This window comes from Podarcis filfolensis (assembly GCF_964270895.1).
Source record: "Podarcis filfolensis genome assembly, chromosome: 16".
Classification (NCBI taxonomy): domain Eukaryota; kingdom Metazoa; phylum Chordata; class Lepidosauria; order Squamata; family Lacertidae; genus Podarcis; species Podarcis filfolensis.
The window spans coordinates 24,382,074-24,399,686 of NC_139620.1; the positions used below are offsets into that span (position 1 = coordinate 24,382,074).

Sequence of the window (17,613 nt, forward strand, 5' to 3'; positions counted from 1 at the left end):
TCCAGATGCTTGTTGTTGTTGTTGTTGTTGTTAATTAGATGCGCATACTTCCCTTCATCTGTAGCTCATAGGGCAGTTCACAACATAAAATTACAATATAAAAATCACAAAATGCCTAGTAAAAATATGAACAACAACAAACCAATAATCCCCTCTCCTGCTAGGTTCTTATGATGACCAGCTTTTCTGCCAGGGAACCAAAGGTACCATGTGTGTCCACCAAACACCACCTCTCACATTCTGCAACCATCGGGAAAGGTGCATTTATCTGCATGGTGGTTTGTTCAAATTTCCAAATTATGTAGTCTGGTAATTGGAGAGGGTAAAATAACGGGATGGGGAGACCAGGGAGCAGTACATATAGAACCCCCCCTTTTCTATATTTATTTACAGCATTTGTGTACCCTGCTCTTCTGCCAAAAGAAGAAGAAAAGGGCTCCCTGAGTGGTTTACACACAAAACAAGATAGTCCTTGCCTTCAGGCTTACAAGCAAAACGAAGGCTATGCAGAACACACTTATGTCGCTAAAGGTAACAAACGGGACCTGCAACGTGTGGCCAAAACCCTCTGACTCCAATGGAATTCTGCGATTTCACTGTATTGTGATTTTAAGGGGAAACTGGCCTTCAAAATTAAGCCTACCTACCTCATCTGGTTCATTAAAGACACAGAAAGGCCCCTCATACTCCGGTTTGGGAGTAAACTCAAAATCTTCAATATCCTCTGAAACAATCTCTCTGTTTGTGATCAAGTAACCCTGGGAAGAGAGAAGCGAAAGGGAAATTTTGCTTAACTGAAAGAACAAAGAGTAAACCAACGTTACCTTATCAGTTCTCACTAAGATGTTGCAGACGAGGAAATCCTTACTATGAAAACAAAAACCAGAGTAGACTCTCTCTCCGCCCCACCACAAACACCTTCCCAATCCACCTCTTGTTCTATGCTTCAATTGGGAGCCAGAAGTTCAGGGCCGCCTGCCGTTCCATACTCTTCCATTTCTATGGCTTAAGGGGGGCATTTATTCTGGCTTGTTCTGCAACCTCACCAGCCATGGAGGCAGCTGCCCCGATTTACCTGGCCATCAATCATGTAGGAGATCATCATGATCTGGTCCGTTTCTGCATCAGGAAACTTTAAAGGGAGTTTGGTGGTCTCGATGTCAAAGGCCAGGACGACAGGATCCTAGGAAGAATTGGAATTTCCAAGTCACTACCAGATGCTGGGCTCCACTCAGGGCAATACAGCAATAACATCTCTTCATCAGCAAGAGGGATGCAGGAACCTCTGGCCCTCCGGATCTTGTTGGACTCCAGCTTCCATCATCCTTAGCTAGCGTGGCCAAGAGGGATAATGGGAGTTGTAGTCCAATAAGCAGCTGGAAGGCCACAGGTTCTCCATCCTTGATCTGCAAAATCCACTTTCTGCAAGTGCACCAGGCCCACGCTAGAGGCGCCAGAGACATTTGGGCCCACAGGCTTTGGGATGCTGTAGAGCCTGGACCACTTATAAATGCCATCTCCAACTCCTCAAAAGATTCCATTGACGGTGTCTCTGAAAATTTTTACACATCACTTGGGAAGACAGGCGAACTAATGCCAGTGTACTGGAAGAAGCAAAGATCCCCAGTGTCGAAGCAATTATTCTTCAACATCAACTTTGTTGGATTGGTCATGTTGTTTGGATGCTTAATTATCGTCTTCCAAAGCAACTACTCTATTCCAAACTTAAAAATGGAAAGCATAATGCTGGTGGTCAACAAAAGAGGTTTAAAGACTCAAGACAAATCTAAAAAAATGTAGTATAAACACCAAAAATTGGGAAACACTGGCCTGTGAGTGCTCCAGTTGGAGAACAGCCTTTATCAAAGGTGTCATAGACTCAGGCTCAGGCGGAGGTGTGGCCTGTGGAGAGTCCCGAGGGGCAAAACAGATAAACTAGGGAGGGCCTCATTCCGCCCCTAGGCCTCAGGTTCCCCACCCATGCTGCAGACTCACACAGCACCCAGGAATCCTGAAGACATTTGGCTATTGGTGACAGATGCAGCATAAAAACCCCAAAACAAAGTTGGCAAGTGAAGGAAACACACACACAGGTGCTGAGACAGGAGCTCTGCCCCACAGGAATACTCACTGGCCGTTCAACCAGGTCGTCTCGGCGGGTGATTTCAGGAGGGAAGCTGCTGCCTCGGTAGCGGACATTGTACCAGTGAGCCTGTCATGGGAGGAGAGGGACCGGGAGAGTCACGCCAAGGTAGGGTCCACGGCCAGTAGCAAAGGCTCAACCCCTACCCGCCACAATTAAAAATCTGGAAATGCATTTTTAGAACTTTTGGCACAATGCTTTTGTATCTAGCTGTTTGGGAATCAAGGTAGGAAAGAAGGCGGGTCTCCCCCAGTTGCCACTCACCACGTGGATCTTCAGATCAATCGACAGGCGGATGTGGTAGGGGACGTCGTACTCCCGCATGTCCACTATGTTGTCCATCTGGTCAGCGGTCTTCTTGGAGGGAGCCTCCTCCTTGCTGGACAGGCTGTTCCCAGCAAGGGCACTGCAAAGGAGAAGGAGCTGGTTTAGATTATCAGGACTACCTGCACACAGGACTGACAGGCAAGTGAAGTATTGTTCTGTAGTTGTAAATGGCTTAGAAGCCATTCTGGCATATTAGCAGTACAGTTATGATGGTGATTAACTACTATTGATAGTTGCAGCAGTGCAGGAGCTGACTCTCTGGGGCTTCTTTCCCCATCACTCAGAAATGTGCATGAACCACATTTAAGGCCCATGATCTGGTTCTTCCAGTCTCCCACTTGGATGCAGAAATCTTCTTTATGGAGCCTCCAGATGTTTGGCTCTGTAAGCTTTGTGGCTTGCTTGATGGGAGAGCCAAAGGATGAGAGATCATCAGCGGAAAACACCCCTACTGGCTTGGCAGCAATGAGTCTGGGCAGAGCCTGGAAGAAATGTTTGAGGCTTGCTGGGGACACTCCCAGCTCATGGACTAGTAACTAGGGCAGCAGATCACCTGTCTGGGTTGCACCAGGATAATCCCTTGCAAGTCCAAACACACACACCTGAGGAGGAAGCAATAGAGCAGGGATAGGGAACTGCATCTGTCCGTAGCCCAGAGATGGAAGGAAGAAACGACCCCGACTAAAGATGATTGGCAAACCAAGTTGATGGACTATGCCAAAATGGCAAAATTAACTGGGAAGCTCAGAAATCAAGAAGACAAGAAATTTAATAAGGAATGGGAAAAGTTCATAATTTACATACGAGACCACTGTAAGCAGGTTAAAACATTAGCAGGATTTTAACCACACTTGTAAAGTAACAGAAAGTATGGGTTAATTTAGGAGGATTAAAATTTGAATAATTTTTTCACAGAGAGCCAGTGTGGTGTAGTGGTTAAGAGTGGTAGACTCGTAATCTGGTGAACTGGGTTTGTGTCTCCGCTCCTCCACATGCAACTGCTGGGTGACTTTGGGCTAGTCACACTTCTTTGAAGTCTCTCAGCCCCACTCACCTTACAGAGTGTTTGTTGTGGGAGAGGAAGGGAAAGGAGAATGTTAACCGCTTTGAGACTCCTTAGGGTAGTGATAAAGTGGGATATCAAATCCAAACTCTTCTAAATATTGATATCCAGTTGTAAGTATTATCATTAGGACTCATGGAAAGGATGGGCGGGGGGGAGTCAGGAGATTCAGAGTAATCTTGATATTTGAATTGTTTGTATTTTGTTTATTTTATTTAAAATCAAATAATATTTTTTTTACAGGGAACTGCATCTGTCCGATGGGCCACATCCTTGTCTCCCCCACCTGTCTACCACAAGTCATCACAATGATGTCAAGCAACCTGCATTTACCCATGCATTGAAGTCAAGCCATGCTAGCAAAGGCACAGCGCTTTGGAAGCCCCAGTGATAAGCTGATCAGCAGTGCCTGCAAAGCCCCTTTTGGACCAGGCATGTCTTTATCCGCTCCATTACTGATGTCATATAGGACCTCAGATGTAAGGCATGTGGCTGTGCTTTGGCCAAAGCAGTATGGCGGGCCAAATGGGGAGACCTGGCGGGCACAATCTGGCCCACAGTATGGAGGTTCTCCATCACTGCAAGACAGCTCAAATGGGTCTTTTTGACTCAGTCCAAATGGAAATGACAGTGGGCCTAAGGCAGCTCCTCTACCTGGTCAGCATAGCGGTGTAAGTGTCCATCGCTTGGTCCCGTTCCCTGTTTTTCTTCACAGCAGGTGTGATCTCCTTGCGCACCTTTACCAGGTCATCCACCGTGTTGAAAGAAAGCTTGAGGTAAGTCCGCTTCAGGCCGACCAGGTGATTTGGCTGAAAGGAAAAGAGAGAGAGCATTAATAGAAGGCAAGCTTTAAAGAAGAATTCATTTAAGAGATGTGTGTGGACTAGTGGGGGGAGGAAGTAAAGATGAAGCAAAATAATACCAACTGAAGACTAGAGGGGTGATTACCATTAATTAATTGTCTTAAAGGTAAAGGTACCCCTGCCCGTGCGGGCCAGTCGTGTCCGACTCTAGGGTTGTGTGCCCATCTCACTTAAGAGGCTGGGGGCCAGCGCTGTCCGGACACACTTCCGGGTCACGTGGCCAGCGTGACAAAGCTGCATCTGGCGAGCCAGCGCAGCACACGGAAACGCCGTTTACCTTCCCGCCAGTAAGCGGTCCCTATTTATCTACTTGCACCCGGGGGTGCTTTCGAACTGTTAGGTTGGTAGGCGCTGGGACTGAGCAACGGGAGCGCACCCCGCCGCGGGAATTCGAACCGCCGACCTTTCGATCGGCAAGTCCTAGGCACTGAGGCTTTTACCCACAGCGCCACCCGCGTCCCAATTAATTGTCTTACATACACACAAATTTCAAGGTGATGTACAAATAGCAAAGAAAAAAAGGGGGAAACGAAAAACTATTTGCCTGGTGCTGAACAGTATCAGCACAATGTTGGAGTCACACTTAGAAAGGGGAAGCTTGTAGACCACAGATTTTTGGAACCCCTTCACCCCTCCTCTCCTCCCCCCCAATAATTTTTTATTGAGTTTTTAATAATTTTATACGTATAAAACATAACCGTTTCAAACATTAAAATACAAGGTTCTTTTGAACCTTCGGACCTCCTTCCCTGCCTCCATGGGTTCCATGTATCCATTTGTTATATAATCACAATTATCATAAATAATTCCACATTACAAGTGTCATTACATCCCTGTTTACAGGGGTAAATTACATATTTCAATAAATTACGTATTTACTCCAGTCTTTAGAAAATGCTTGCATCTTCCTGGTTTCGGATCTTCCCCGTCAGTTTTGCCATCTCCGCATACTCTATCAGTTCACCCCTCCTTTCCTAAATGCTTGGGCAACTAAAACATTTACAGCCGTATCAGCAAAGGCATTTCTCACCAGGTCCAAGTCCTCTTTGGGTACAGTGTCCAGTTTTGCTATTTTGCCCTGGAACTTCTTGGAAAGGAAGGACGACACTTCTCGGTCACAACCCTGAAGAGACAACCAGGCATCAGCGACGCTGAGAGGCCACAGGCCCAAGCCCCACACAATCATAATTATTTCCGCACGCTCTATCCTCAGGGAACAGTTGCCACGTAGTATAGTCTAAACAATTGTTATAAGCTGGATTTTTTTACCCTACCTTCACCATAAGGTCCCAGAATTACAGCATCAGAATCAGTTAAAACAATTCACAGCCAGAAGACTGGAGGGGATCCTATATCTGTCTACCAGGTGTCAAAGGTCAGCCTTGTACACTGTGGAGGAATTTAGGCCAATGGAAGGGGTCCACTCAAATCAAGTGGGAAGGTTTGCCTTGCTGGGCCTCCCTGTTGATCTGAGAATGTAACTAAAACGTGCCCAACAATCTCCTGCAATTGGACATTGCAGTAGTGCTAGGCAAGCTTCAGAGAATACACCCATTGCTGATTATTATTACTTATTTCATTTATACCCTAGCAGTCCTCCTGAAAGAGCAAACACATCCATATTCTTCCTTTTTTTTTTTTTAACGGTTTAAAAACATGCTTTCAGCCAGTTATCTTAGGGATGCCAGGAACAGTGCATTTCAGCCATCAAATGCCGGGGGGGGGGGGGGGACGGACGGGGACGGGGACATGGATGTTTTTAATTCCTCCTGGACGTCAATAACAAGGGAGACAGACACACTTCAGCAAGAAGGGCATCCCTCAAATGGGGAACTACCACCGAGAAGGCCCTGTCATGTGTTAATGCCAACTAGGCAGCCCCCGGAATGATGATGGCACCAGCAACAAGGCCTCACCTGCCCAACAAGATTGTTGATATTGGGATATTTTTAGGTATTTGGGTCCCAACCCATTTAGGGCCTTATATGCTCGTATCAACACCTTGAATTGGGCTCAGAGGCTCACTAGCAGCTAAGCTCCTCATTGAGAGCCCTTCATTTCCAAGGAACCCCTTCAGTGTTAAATCACAAACCAAGCATAGTGGCCATGAAATCAGAGCTTTTTAGCCTGCCTCATCCTTCCTTGTATGGCATGCTTACAGCTTAAGCATTTCAAATGGTGGAAGGGTTCATTCAAGGATTGCAATTTCAGGTACAAGTCTCTGGGATGTCTATACTAACCTTTTGGGTTGCAATGTAGAAGTATGGCCTATAGGGCAGTGCCACCTAGGAAACAAACAAAGAATAGTGAGCCCCACGCAACCATACATTACGAAAGCAGGGAGGAAAATGTACTGAAAAGTTTTCCGGTGCTTAACTTTTCTGTGGAAGATTTTCAATTTTTTAAGTTCAGTAGCAACAATGAATTGTAAGTACAACATCAGGCTCAGTTGACAGCTTAGCTTTGTTTACAAATAAAAGTTAAATAAATAGGCCAAATTAGATCATTCTCTGGGTTCTGGGCTCACGAGGACATAGTTTGAAAACCACTGCTCTGCAGACTCCCACATCGAAAGGGAGGCGAGAAGCTTGATTTGGCGTACGTTAAAATGTCCCCCCCTCCCCCCTCAAATTTCCAGTAGGCTCTTAATGTGGTCTGCCATTAATTGGTCTCACACTGCTCTGCTGGACTCACCTTAAACCTGCTTCCATCCTCCTGAATGAAATAGTAATCCACAGCGCTGACCAAACGTTTATCCTCATCTAACACCTCCGTCTAAATCAGACAAGGGCAGCAAGATCAATCAGACAGACAATGCCATTTCCTCAACATAGGACTCTTCATTTTACGTCTATATTGTTATCCGACTCCTTAGTTGTACTAATCTGCAATTACCAATAATAGTAATGTTTCACCTTGGAGCAGGATTCTGTGTCCTGGAATCACAGTTTCTTGAAAAAGAAGTTTTCATTTTAATTTCATGTTGTTGTCCCTTTATATCGTTTCAGGACTCAATCTGAGCGAAGAGTTACATCAGCCATGACTTTATCCACACTTACCTTTTGCTGCTCCGCTCTATGTCTAAGTGTTTTTGTTTGCCCTGAACTTTCCCTGCGAAAACCCACTCTTTAAAGTTCAATCAGAGCAAACATCAATTCATGTTTTCCGTGAATTTAACATTTGCTCTGATTGAGCTTTAAAGAGCGAGTTTTCATGGGGAAAAACCTGGAGGGGAAAAAAAGAGTGCTCAGACACGAAGCTTTAAAATGGAGGGAAAGTAACCACGGATAAGCCATATAAAACTTTAATATACAAAGTGTGAAGTACTAAGCTGCCTGTGTGGTGAAATGAAGGCTCCAGGCAGTTTATGTTGGCATTGAGAAATTCTTGAGTAACATTAAGGGCAATCTGGGTTTTGTTGCATCATATAGTGTATTACTGTGATGTCACCCTGACAGGACAAGTGAGTGGGGCTAAGCATAGTTATGCAATGAACCTTATTAGTAGATTTTTCAACTGGGGCAGTAAAACCAAAGGTCATTTTCTGTCCCTATCTTAGCCAACTGCAGACAATATTCGTTCTCCATATTGAACTTTCCAAAGACGCCGTCTTAAAATGGCCTGCTCTTAACTCAATTTCTCACACCTCCCTCCATGGCAACCACAGAAATAAACTAATTTAAGCATGCTATTGTTATTTCATTTCTGACAAGGAACTCAAGGTGGCATCTATGGCTCTCCCTGTCCCCTTTTATCACCAGAACAGCCAAGAGGGCATTTGAACCCTGGTCTCTCAGGTCCTAGCCCAATACTCTAGCTGCTGCTGCACACAGGCTCTTTAGCAAAACAATCATGTATGAGCTTTACACATGAGATGCTAAAGGAAAATGTGCCGGTACCCACAGGGTGCATGTTGATCAACCATCCTGTCCTTTCGCCTGGTTCTTTCATCCTCTCAAACCCGAATTGTGCATCGATCTTGTCAGTCCACTGGGTGCGCTCCAAACGCTTGAGGGCAGAAAACGAGGCGCTATCATCTCTGTGGCAAGAGAAGGGAAGAAACATCAGCACCACATAGAACAGAAGCTGGAGCAAACACTGAGAACAGTGAAAAGAAAAAAACTTCTGCTACACAGCTTACCGAAGTGGTTGTAGCCAGGGACATAAGTGGGTTCCCCATGACTCAACTTTCAAATAAAAAAAGGAAAAACAGGCTTCTAGTCCTAAAGGCTGCAAAAATATGTTTGAATACCCCAGAAGCTAGATGCAAATAGATTTACTAGTGGTTGGAGATAAAAATACTCTATTCTCCAACTGAAGTAAATAACTGTATTTTATAATGTAAAATTGGTGTGGGAATTACTCACGCTTACTTATTTTACCTTATTACTGATTTTCACAAGCTGTTCTCAGCTTTTTCAGATAAAGCAAGACACAAAATGCTTCAAATAAATACATTTAATGAAAAATAAAAACTGATCACCCGTGGCAACAAAAAACAGGTTGTAGGACCAAGAGCCGAAAAATTTCAAGGGTGAGGGAAATTCAATCTGTACATGTTCTCTGTACACACCTTTGTGTGTGTTTATTTTACAGGCTGGTGTTTACTTCAGCTCTAGGTCCTATAGGAAAAACCCTTTGCAGGCATCTGAGACGCCTTCATTTGTTGACAAAAATGGCAGGTGCTCTTTGACATTATTTTATTTAGTTAATAAACTTTTAAAACCACTTTTTAGGCAAAAATGCCTTCCAAGGCAGTTTGCAGCCATATACAGCACAAACCCATTAAAAATACAGTAAACATTTAAAATATCCATTTCTAACCAAGTTATACAGTAACATACTACAAAATAAACGTGGGGGGGGGGAGCTTAAAAATAACGCCCACCTTGCATATTTTAATTATTCCCAAAGCCCATAAAAATCTTGTTTAAGGTAAAAACATTCCTGTTCTCCCAGGCCTTTGGCTAATTAAATAATATATAGCCCTTTAAACTGTATGTGGGGGTTTATTGGCTTGTTTCGTTACTACGTTATACATCTTTGTGTTTTTATATTGTAAACCACTCTGGGATCCTCGGATGAAGGGCAGTATAGAAATATAATAAGAATATAAAGAAATCAATTAAATCAGCATGCAATGGGGCTTGTCTGATCCCACTTGGGATCGATGGGAGTGAGGAACTATGGAAAAGGTTCTGGCCTATACCTCCTTCTAGTAGTTAAGATAATGGTAAAGGGACCCCTGACCATTAGATCCAGTCATGGCCGACTCTGGGGTTGCGGCGCTCATCTCGCTTTATTGACTGAGGGAGCCGGCATACAGCTTCTGGGTCATGTGGCCAGCATGACTAAGCCACTTCTGGCAAACCAGAGCAGAGCATGGAAACGCAGTTTACCTTCCCGCCAGAGCGGTACCTATTTATCTACTTGTGCTGTGGTGCTTTCGAACTGCAGGAGCAGGGACCGAGCAACGGGAGCTCACCCCGTCGCGGGGATTTGAACCGCCGACCTTCTGATCAGCAAGTCCTAGGCTCTGTGGTTTAACCCAGAGCGCCAGATGCAATCTGGGATACACTTTCAGGTTCACATGCTGAGATTATTATTATTATTAGGTTACAGGGAGCCAGGAGGGTCTTCTCAGTAGTGGCACCTGCCCTGTGGAACGCCCTCCCATCAGATGTCAAGGAAATAATCAACAATCTGATTTTAGAAGACATCTGAAGGCAGCCCTGTTTAAGGAAGTTTTTAAAGTTTGACGTTTTATTGTGGGGTGTAAATAAAATAAAATAAAAACTGTATTTATACCCCACCCAGGCTAGGTTTCCCCTGTCACTCTGGGGAATTTAATTATTATTATTATTATTCATTGACTTTATATACCGCCCTGTACTCGGAGGTCTCAGGGCAGTTATTTCCCATGTTATTAAACAAATGCCAATCCCTTTCCCAAAAAATACACTATGAGTATATCCGGGTTCCTGTGACCGTGAATGCACTCTGCACATGTTCAGAGGATCCACAAATGCCAATCCCTTCCCCATAGGATTCAGGAGAAATGCACTCTGCACAAGTTTAGGGACAACCCTGCACTTGCGGCGAACGCACTTTGCACATGCTCAGGTGCTCCCCACCCGCCAATAAAAGCCCCAATCCCTGCCAAATGACACTCTGTACATGTTCAGAGGGGGCCCCTTCGCCCCCTTTCCTCACCGCGGCGGCGCCTCTCCCTCGCCGCCTTCTGCGGGGGGCTCCGTTCCCCACCGGCGACGCCGCCCGCCGCCTCTCCAATACGCCATCCCGGCCAGACTGAGTTTCGCGCGCTCGCAGAAACCGCGCGAGATTCCCCGTTCCCGCGAGCGAGCAAACAAGCGCGCGACCCGCTGTCATCTAGCCTTCGGGAGCCGCCGCCAATCATGGTTCCGCCAGTGGGACCGTCCCTATCCTCCCGCAGCCAATGGGAGAAGAGGAATCCTCCCTGAGGAGAAAATAAAGGAAGAAGTGGCTCCGCCTTCCCCTCATTGTCAAAGTCTCCTCACAACCAAGGCTAGCTCCACCCCTCGCAGCAATTCCCACCCCTACGCTTATCACCCGGCTCCTTATCCCTCTTTTCATTGGCTAATTTTTTTCGCCTCAGCTAACCGTCCCGCCCACATTCGAGTCCGGCTCCGCCCCCCTCCCAGGCGCAAAAGTTTAGGACTCTTGTGTGTGACTGTTTCGCCTGCTTTCTACGCCACGCCCACTTATTGTGTCGTAATGCCCGCCCTCTCCCCTCTGATTGGCTCATTTCGGGGGTAGATACCGCTGCGTGGGCGTGGCTAGCTCAGCTTCTCGGTGGCAGCCGCTGAAGCGCGTGCGCAGTTGACCTCCCGGAGCGCTTTTTCCTTTGCTCCTCCGTCCGGCTCGTCTGCGCGATGTCGCCGGCGCTTTCCAAGCCCGAATCGGGGCCGCTGCCCCAGAAGCTGCTGGCGCGCTACTTGCTCCTGCTGCGCCTCTACCCGGTGCTCACGAAAGCCGTCTCCAGGTGCGTGGGCTGCGAACCTCGGCATGCTTTTACTCGGGAGTAAGAACCCCACTCAACTCAATGGGATTTACTCCCGAGTAAACGTGTTTTGGGAACAACTGTTGCGGTTCAACTAAGTTATACTTTGAGGAGACCCGTTGGAATGAACGAAAGTTAGTGATGTCCATTCACTTCAATAGGTCTACTCTGAGTAGGGCTGACATTGGATCCAATCCCCGGAAACTGCATTTGCTGCGGAGAAATACCTATTTAAGTCTGCGGGGCTTACTCCCGAGTAATCATTCAGTCAGGTGACTGCCCAGGAACAGCCTCCTGTTACCTTAAAACTTAATTTCTTAGGAAGCAAGTCCCATTGAACTTAGTTGGGGCTTACTCCAGAGAAAGCAGTTCAGAAGCCGGATAGTCCTGTTTTAGAATCATGCAGTCTTAACTCATGTGGAGCAGGACCCCGTGGAATTCAGCAGGACTTACTTCTGAGTAGCCACGGTGAATCACTAATCTTGGGGTCCTAGGCATGCAGGTTCTGTTGAACTCACTGGAAATCCATTCTAAGCAAAGCAGGTTTTCACTGGAAATCCATTCTAAGCAGACTAGTTTTGTCTGGCCGTTTTTTAAGAATCTTCTTTTGCTTTGAAATACATGTTATTGGTTTGTTAAAATGCATGGCAGCGCTGGTGGAGGGTGATGAGAGTTGTAGCATTTCAACAGCACCAGTTTGGAGGAAGGTGGCTTAATTCTTCTGTTTGCAGAGATGGGCCAGGGCACTGTATCATTTTCTTGCGAGCAATTTCCTGACTTTGCCTTTCCTAGAACTGAGCACTGGTTGTCACTCTCCCATGTCAAACTATTTTATCTTCTTACACTTATATGCTGCCCTTTGCCCCCAGAGCTTGTTTTGTGTCATCAACTATTGCTGTTGCCAATGGTCAGTGTGTTTATTTCATGCATCACCTCCTTGCGACACGCGAGGAAGGATAGGTTGAGAGCGATTGGCCTGAGGTCGCCCAGCGGCTGGGAGGGGATTTGAAGCTGGTCCTCACCCCCAGACCTAGGCCGCATTCACGCTGTATATTGAAAGCTCAACTGTACCACTTTAATGTTGTTGTTCAGTCGTTTAGTCGTGTCTGACTCTTCGTGACCCCATGGACCAGAGCACGCCAGGCACTTCTGTCTTCCACTGCCTCCCATAGTTTGGTCAAACTCATGCTGGTAGCTTCGAGAACACTGTCCAACCATCTCGTCCTCTGTCGTCCCCTTCTCCTTGTGCCCTCCATCTTTCCCAACATCAGGGTCTTTTCCAGGGAGTCTTCTCTTCTCATGAGGTGGCCAAAGTATTGGAGCCTCAGCTTCAGGATCTGTCCTTCCAGTGAGCACTCAGGGCTGATTTCCTTAAGAATGGATAGGTTTGATCTTCTTGCATTCCATGGGACTCTCAAGAGTCTCCTCCAGCACCATAATTCAAAAGCATCAATTCTTCAGCGATCAGCCTTCCTTATGGTCCAGCTTTCACTTCCATACATCACTACTTGGAAAACCATAGCTTTTACTATACGGACTTTTGTTGGCAAGGTGATGTCTCTACTTTTTAAGATGCTGTCTAGATTTGTCATTGCTTTTCTCCCAAGAAGCAGGTGCCTTTTAATTTCGTGGCTGCTGTCACCATCTGCAGTGATAGTCCTGGCGATTAAAGAATCGTAGGAACTGTAGTTCTGCATGCTGAGATGTCACCTCTGCTGTATTTTTTTTTTGGTTGGGCATGTAAAGTCTGCAAGCCGGCTTTAATTTGCATTAAAAGGTTCCATCCCAGGACCAACAGGTTTATTTGGAAATAATCTCTGGTAGTTCAACTGTTTGAAAGATCTCAACCTTCAGATTAGAACCTTCTGTGAAACTTCAACAGTGTCTTGCAGGACTGGTTCCGCAACCTGATCCAGCAGGCTGAATGAAGCAAGATTTGCCCAACTCCACATTGCATTGTTGTGGAAGCCAGATCCTAAGCCTGAGAAACTGGGCTCAACTGGGCTGAAAAGGTCTTATGCACCCAAGTATGCTTATATAGGATAACAGCCTGTGGGAGTAAAACAGCCTTTGCCTGCTGGCAGAAGGAGTACAAGGACAGAGCCAGGCTATCTTCTCCTGGGAGGGAGTTTCACAGTCTGGGAGCAGCCACCGAGAAGGCCGTTCCCCATGTGCCCACCAAGAGCACCTGTGTGTGTGGCAGGATTAAGAGAAGGGCCTCCTCCGGAGTTCTTGGAAATCAGGAAAAATCCTATAACCAAAGCATAAAGGGCAGAGGATTAGCATCAATGCCTAGTGACGGTCTTTGTTACATCACACCATGCCCACTGATGTGTGATTCTGTGTGACTTATCAGTCAAAAAGCTGCAGTTCCAGATAAAGGCACAAGATATAGGACACAATATACAAATGGAAGATTGGGAAAAGTTAGGGAAAAGTAATTTAAAATTTACGGATTGTATATTGCTGAGAGAAAATGTATATGAAAATAATGTATGGTATATTACACCGGTGAAAATGGCAAAAATATGTAGAACAAGTTCCAACAAGTGCTGGAAATGTAAAGAAAAGGAAGGTACCTTTTTTCATATGTGGTGGAATTGTAAAATAATTAGAAATTATTGGGATATGATTTATAATGAAATGAAAAAAATGTTTTAGATAACCTTTGCTAAAAAGACTAGAAGCATTTTTATTAGGTTTTGTAGGTCAAGATTTACCAAAAGACAAGAAGAATCTATTTATGTATGTGACAACAGCGGCTAGAATTTTATTAGCTCAAAGATGGAAAAGCGATGAAATACCAACGAAAGAACAATAGCAAGAAAAGTTGATGGAATACGCTGAAATGGCGAAGCTAACTGAGGGACTCAAAGATAAGGACAACCATGACTTCAAAAAAGATTGAGAACCTTTTATGATGTATTTACGGAAACAATGCATTGAAATGAACTCACTTGCAGGATTCGAGTAATACACTTACAATGGACAAATATAAATAGAAAATAGAAAAATGAGGTTAAAATGTTAAGAACAGACTGACAAGGTACAACTTTCATTTTAGTACATAAGGCATATATATTATATGCAGAAGAAATAAATACAGTGGTGCCTCGGGTTAAGTACTTAATTCGTTCCGGAGGTCCGTTCTTAACCTGAAACTGTTCTTAACCTGAGGTACCACTTTAGCTAATGGGGCCTCCTTCTGCCGCCGCGCCGATGGAACACGATTTCTGTTCTCATCCTGAAGCAAAGTTCTTAACCCAAGGTACTATTTCTGGGTTAAAAGAGTCTGTAACCTGAAGCGTCTGTAACCGAGGTACCACAGTATGCTATAAACCAGAAAGAGAAGTTGGGGGGGGGGTGTTTAACTGAAAATGTAAAATCTAATTTGAATTTTTGATTATGCTAAAACTTGTTGTAAAATCTTAATAAATATAATTAAAAAAAACCCAACTGCAGTTCCATGACGCAACAAGCACCGCAGTGCGAAACGAAAGTTCGAAAATGGGATAGAAGCTCTTGCCTTATAATCAGAAAAGAGAATGCAATGCTCCCCAAAGCTGAATGCATCCTCGGGCTGAATAGATGACTTTCTTTGACAGAGTATTGAGCAAAAAGTGCTTGAGTTCTCAAGGGCTCATTGGGTCCCCTTGCCATCCATCTCTTGAGAGCTCTTGCAGATCTCAAGATGAAGGGGTTGGGAGTATTTCCAAATCCCAGTAACCCACGCTTCTGTTGATCTTTTTGTGTTTTGCACAGGGGCTCACTTGGAGAAAGGGGTGGGGCAGAAATTAGATTCCTTTCTCATATCATAGAATTGTAGAGTTGGCAGGGACCCTGAGAATAATCCAGTCCAACTCTCTGCAGTGCAGGAATATGCAGGGATCGAACCTGCAACCTTGGCATTATCAGCACCACATCTAGCCCAGGCATAGGCAAGCTCGGCCCTCCAGATGTTTTGGGACTACAACTCCCATGATCCCTCATGGGTCAGGGATGATGGGAATTGTAGTCCCAAAAATACCTGGAGGGCCAAGTTTGCCTATGCCTACTCTAGCCAACTGAGCTATCCAGGTTAAAAGCAAACCTTCCCGAAATCACGCTTTCCAGAACAATGCATGAACCGAAACTCAGCCATCCGTTGAAATTCGTGCTTCTCTGAATTTTCAATCTGGTTCTCCAACCAAGTAATGTGCTCAGAGATACATTGACTAGGGTAAAGTGTGGGAAGAAATGCATACGTCAGAGAAACTAACATAAAAAAAATGTGTTCTGTTAGATTGCACCAGGTTGGGCAAAGCTAAATGAGATGGACCTTTGGTCTGGTCCAGCGAGGCTGCTGTTAAATCCTGGACGAGTTGTAGAAGTGTGTTAATAATCTCCCCAAGTAACCTACAATTGCATGAACTGACTCACTCTGAGATTCCGAGCAGTTATGATACAGGCCTCTGTGTTTACGAAGCCAGTTTGCCAAATTCCTCTTCTTTGGACCGGTGATTTTAACTAGATTCTAACGCTAGAACTCGTGGACATCCTATATATAAAATTTTTTATTAGTTTTTTAACATATCATTTTCAACAGTAATTGAACATACTTTTACATCTTAGTCAATTTTTTTTTTTACTTCTATCAGTCCTGTCTGAAAATTTTCCAATCTAATCTCTTAGTATGCATTTCTTATTTTCCCTATTAACATTTCAAACTCATAACCAATATCTCTATCTTTTTCTACTTTGTAACACTTCGTATGTTTCTCCTTACAAAACTTCTTCTAGTCCTACTAGTGTAATTTGTTGATTACAGTTACTCTTCAAATAATTCATATACTTCTTCCAATCTTCTGTAAATCTCTGGTCCCACAGGTTTCGATTCCTTCCTGTCAATTTGTCCAATTCTGCATAGTCCATTAATTTCGTCTGCCATTCTTCTTTCGTCGGAATTTCTTCTTGCTTCCATTTCTGGGCTAACAATACTCTTGCTGCTGTTGTTGCATATAAGAACAGTTTGACATCTTGTCTATTAATGTCTTGGCCTATAATACCAAGTACAAATGCTTCTGGTAGAACTCGTGGACATCCTGTGAAGACTGGAAGATTCGTTGGAAGATTCGGGACTGAGAAAAGAAATGACTTCTTTGCTCAGCGTGTAGTTAAACTGTGGAACTCTCTGCCACAGGAGGCAGGGATGGCTGGACCAATTCATGAATGAAAGGACTATTGATTGCCATTAGCCACAATGGCCTCTCCATCATTGGAAGACAGCAAATGCTTCTGAATACCAGTTGCCGGAAACCACAGGAGGAGAAAAGTACTGTTGTGCGCTGGTCCGACTTGCAGGTTTCCCTTTGGGGCATCTGCTTGGCCACTGTGAGAGCAGGATCCTGATCCAGCAGGCTCTTCTCATGCGTGGCTTTGTTGCTTGACCCAGGCTGGCCTCTGAGACGCTCTCTCTTTTTCCTCCCTGTAGTGCGGTCCTCTCGGCCCTTGGGAGTTTCCTGGCTCAGATCATCGAGAAGAACCAGAAGAAAAGAGGTCTGGATTTGGCTGGTCCTTTGAGGTTCTTCATCTATGGGTAAGTGTGGGGGCCAGAATGGGGCAGATCTGGACAGGTTTGCAAAGCGTGCTGTGCCCGTTTGGAAAATATAGGAGGTTGGCAGAGCCACAGCCAGATTTCACACACCACATAGTTAAACTGTGGAACTCGCTGCCACTGGAGGTAGCAAGGGCCACTAACTCGGATGGCTTTAAATGAGAATAAGGCTACCGATAGTTACTATGCGAGGCAGTAACGCTTCTGAATGCAATTTCCTGGAAACTGCAGATGGGTCTAGTGCCCTTGTGCTTGGGTTGTTCTTGGATCCTGCTTCTTACTGTGAGAAAAGGATGTTGGACTAGATAGACCATGGGCCACAACCAGCAGTCCGGCTCCCTTGACATTTTAACCAGCACAATTGGAATTTGCCTTTGGGGGGGGGCAACAAGGATGCCCCTTTCCCCATATACATTGCAACCACTGACCTGCAGCCAAATATTTATCTGGCAATGGCTGCCCTTTGGCACCCTCCAAATCCCCCTCGCTGCTCTCTTTTTGGAGAGCGCTTAAAACATTTTTGGCTTAGGCCAGCTGACCCAGACATGTTGAAGGGACGCGTGTTTTATTCCTTGTTAGCTA

General features: G+C 45.2%; 2 protein-coding genes across 2 annotated transcripts in view; one reads left to right on the plus strand and one right to left on the minus strand.

The window, feature by feature from the left end:
* Positions 1–10,934, minus strand: part of POLE (DNA polymerase epsilon, catalytic subunit) — a 59,563-nt gene extending 48,629 nt beyond the window's left edge. Inside the window, exons 1-10 of the mRNA XM_083589609.1 lie at positions 10,610–10,934; positions 8,300–8,435; positions 7,091–7,171; positions 6,637–6,681; positions 5,427–5,519; positions 4,188–4,342; positions 2,408–2,549; positions 2,132–2,212; positions 1,076–1,183; positions 648–758 (exon numbers count right to left, since the gene is read on the minus strand). Of these exons, the coding sequence (XP_083445735.1) occupies positions 648–758; positions 1,076–1,183; positions 2,132–2,212; positions 2,408–2,549; positions 4,188–4,342; positions 5,427–5,519; positions 6,637–6,681; positions 7,091–7,171; positions 8,300–8,435; positions 10,610–10,695 (1,038 nt within the window). The 5' untranslated portion in view covers positions 10,696–10,934. The remainder of the gene's footprint in view (positions 1–647; positions 759–1,075; positions 1,184–2,131; positions 2,213–2,407; positions 2,550–4,187; positions 4,343–5,426; positions 5,520–6,636; positions 6,682–7,090; positions 7,172–8,299; positions 8,436–10,609) is intronic.
* A 316-nt stretch (positions 10,935–11,250) lies between these two features.
* The window catches only part of PXMP2 (peroxisomal membrane protein 2), an 11,592-nt gene continuing 5,229 nt past the window's right edge, over positions 11,251–17,613 (plus strand). The window contains exons 1-2 of the mRNA XM_083590773.1: positions 11,251–11,420; positions 16,909–17,013. Of these exons, the coding sequence (XP_083446899.1) occupies positions 11,311–11,420; positions 16,909–17,013 (215 nt within the window). The 5' untranslated portion in view covers positions 11,251–11,310. The remainder of the gene's footprint in view (positions 11,421–16,908; positions 17,014–17,613) is intronic.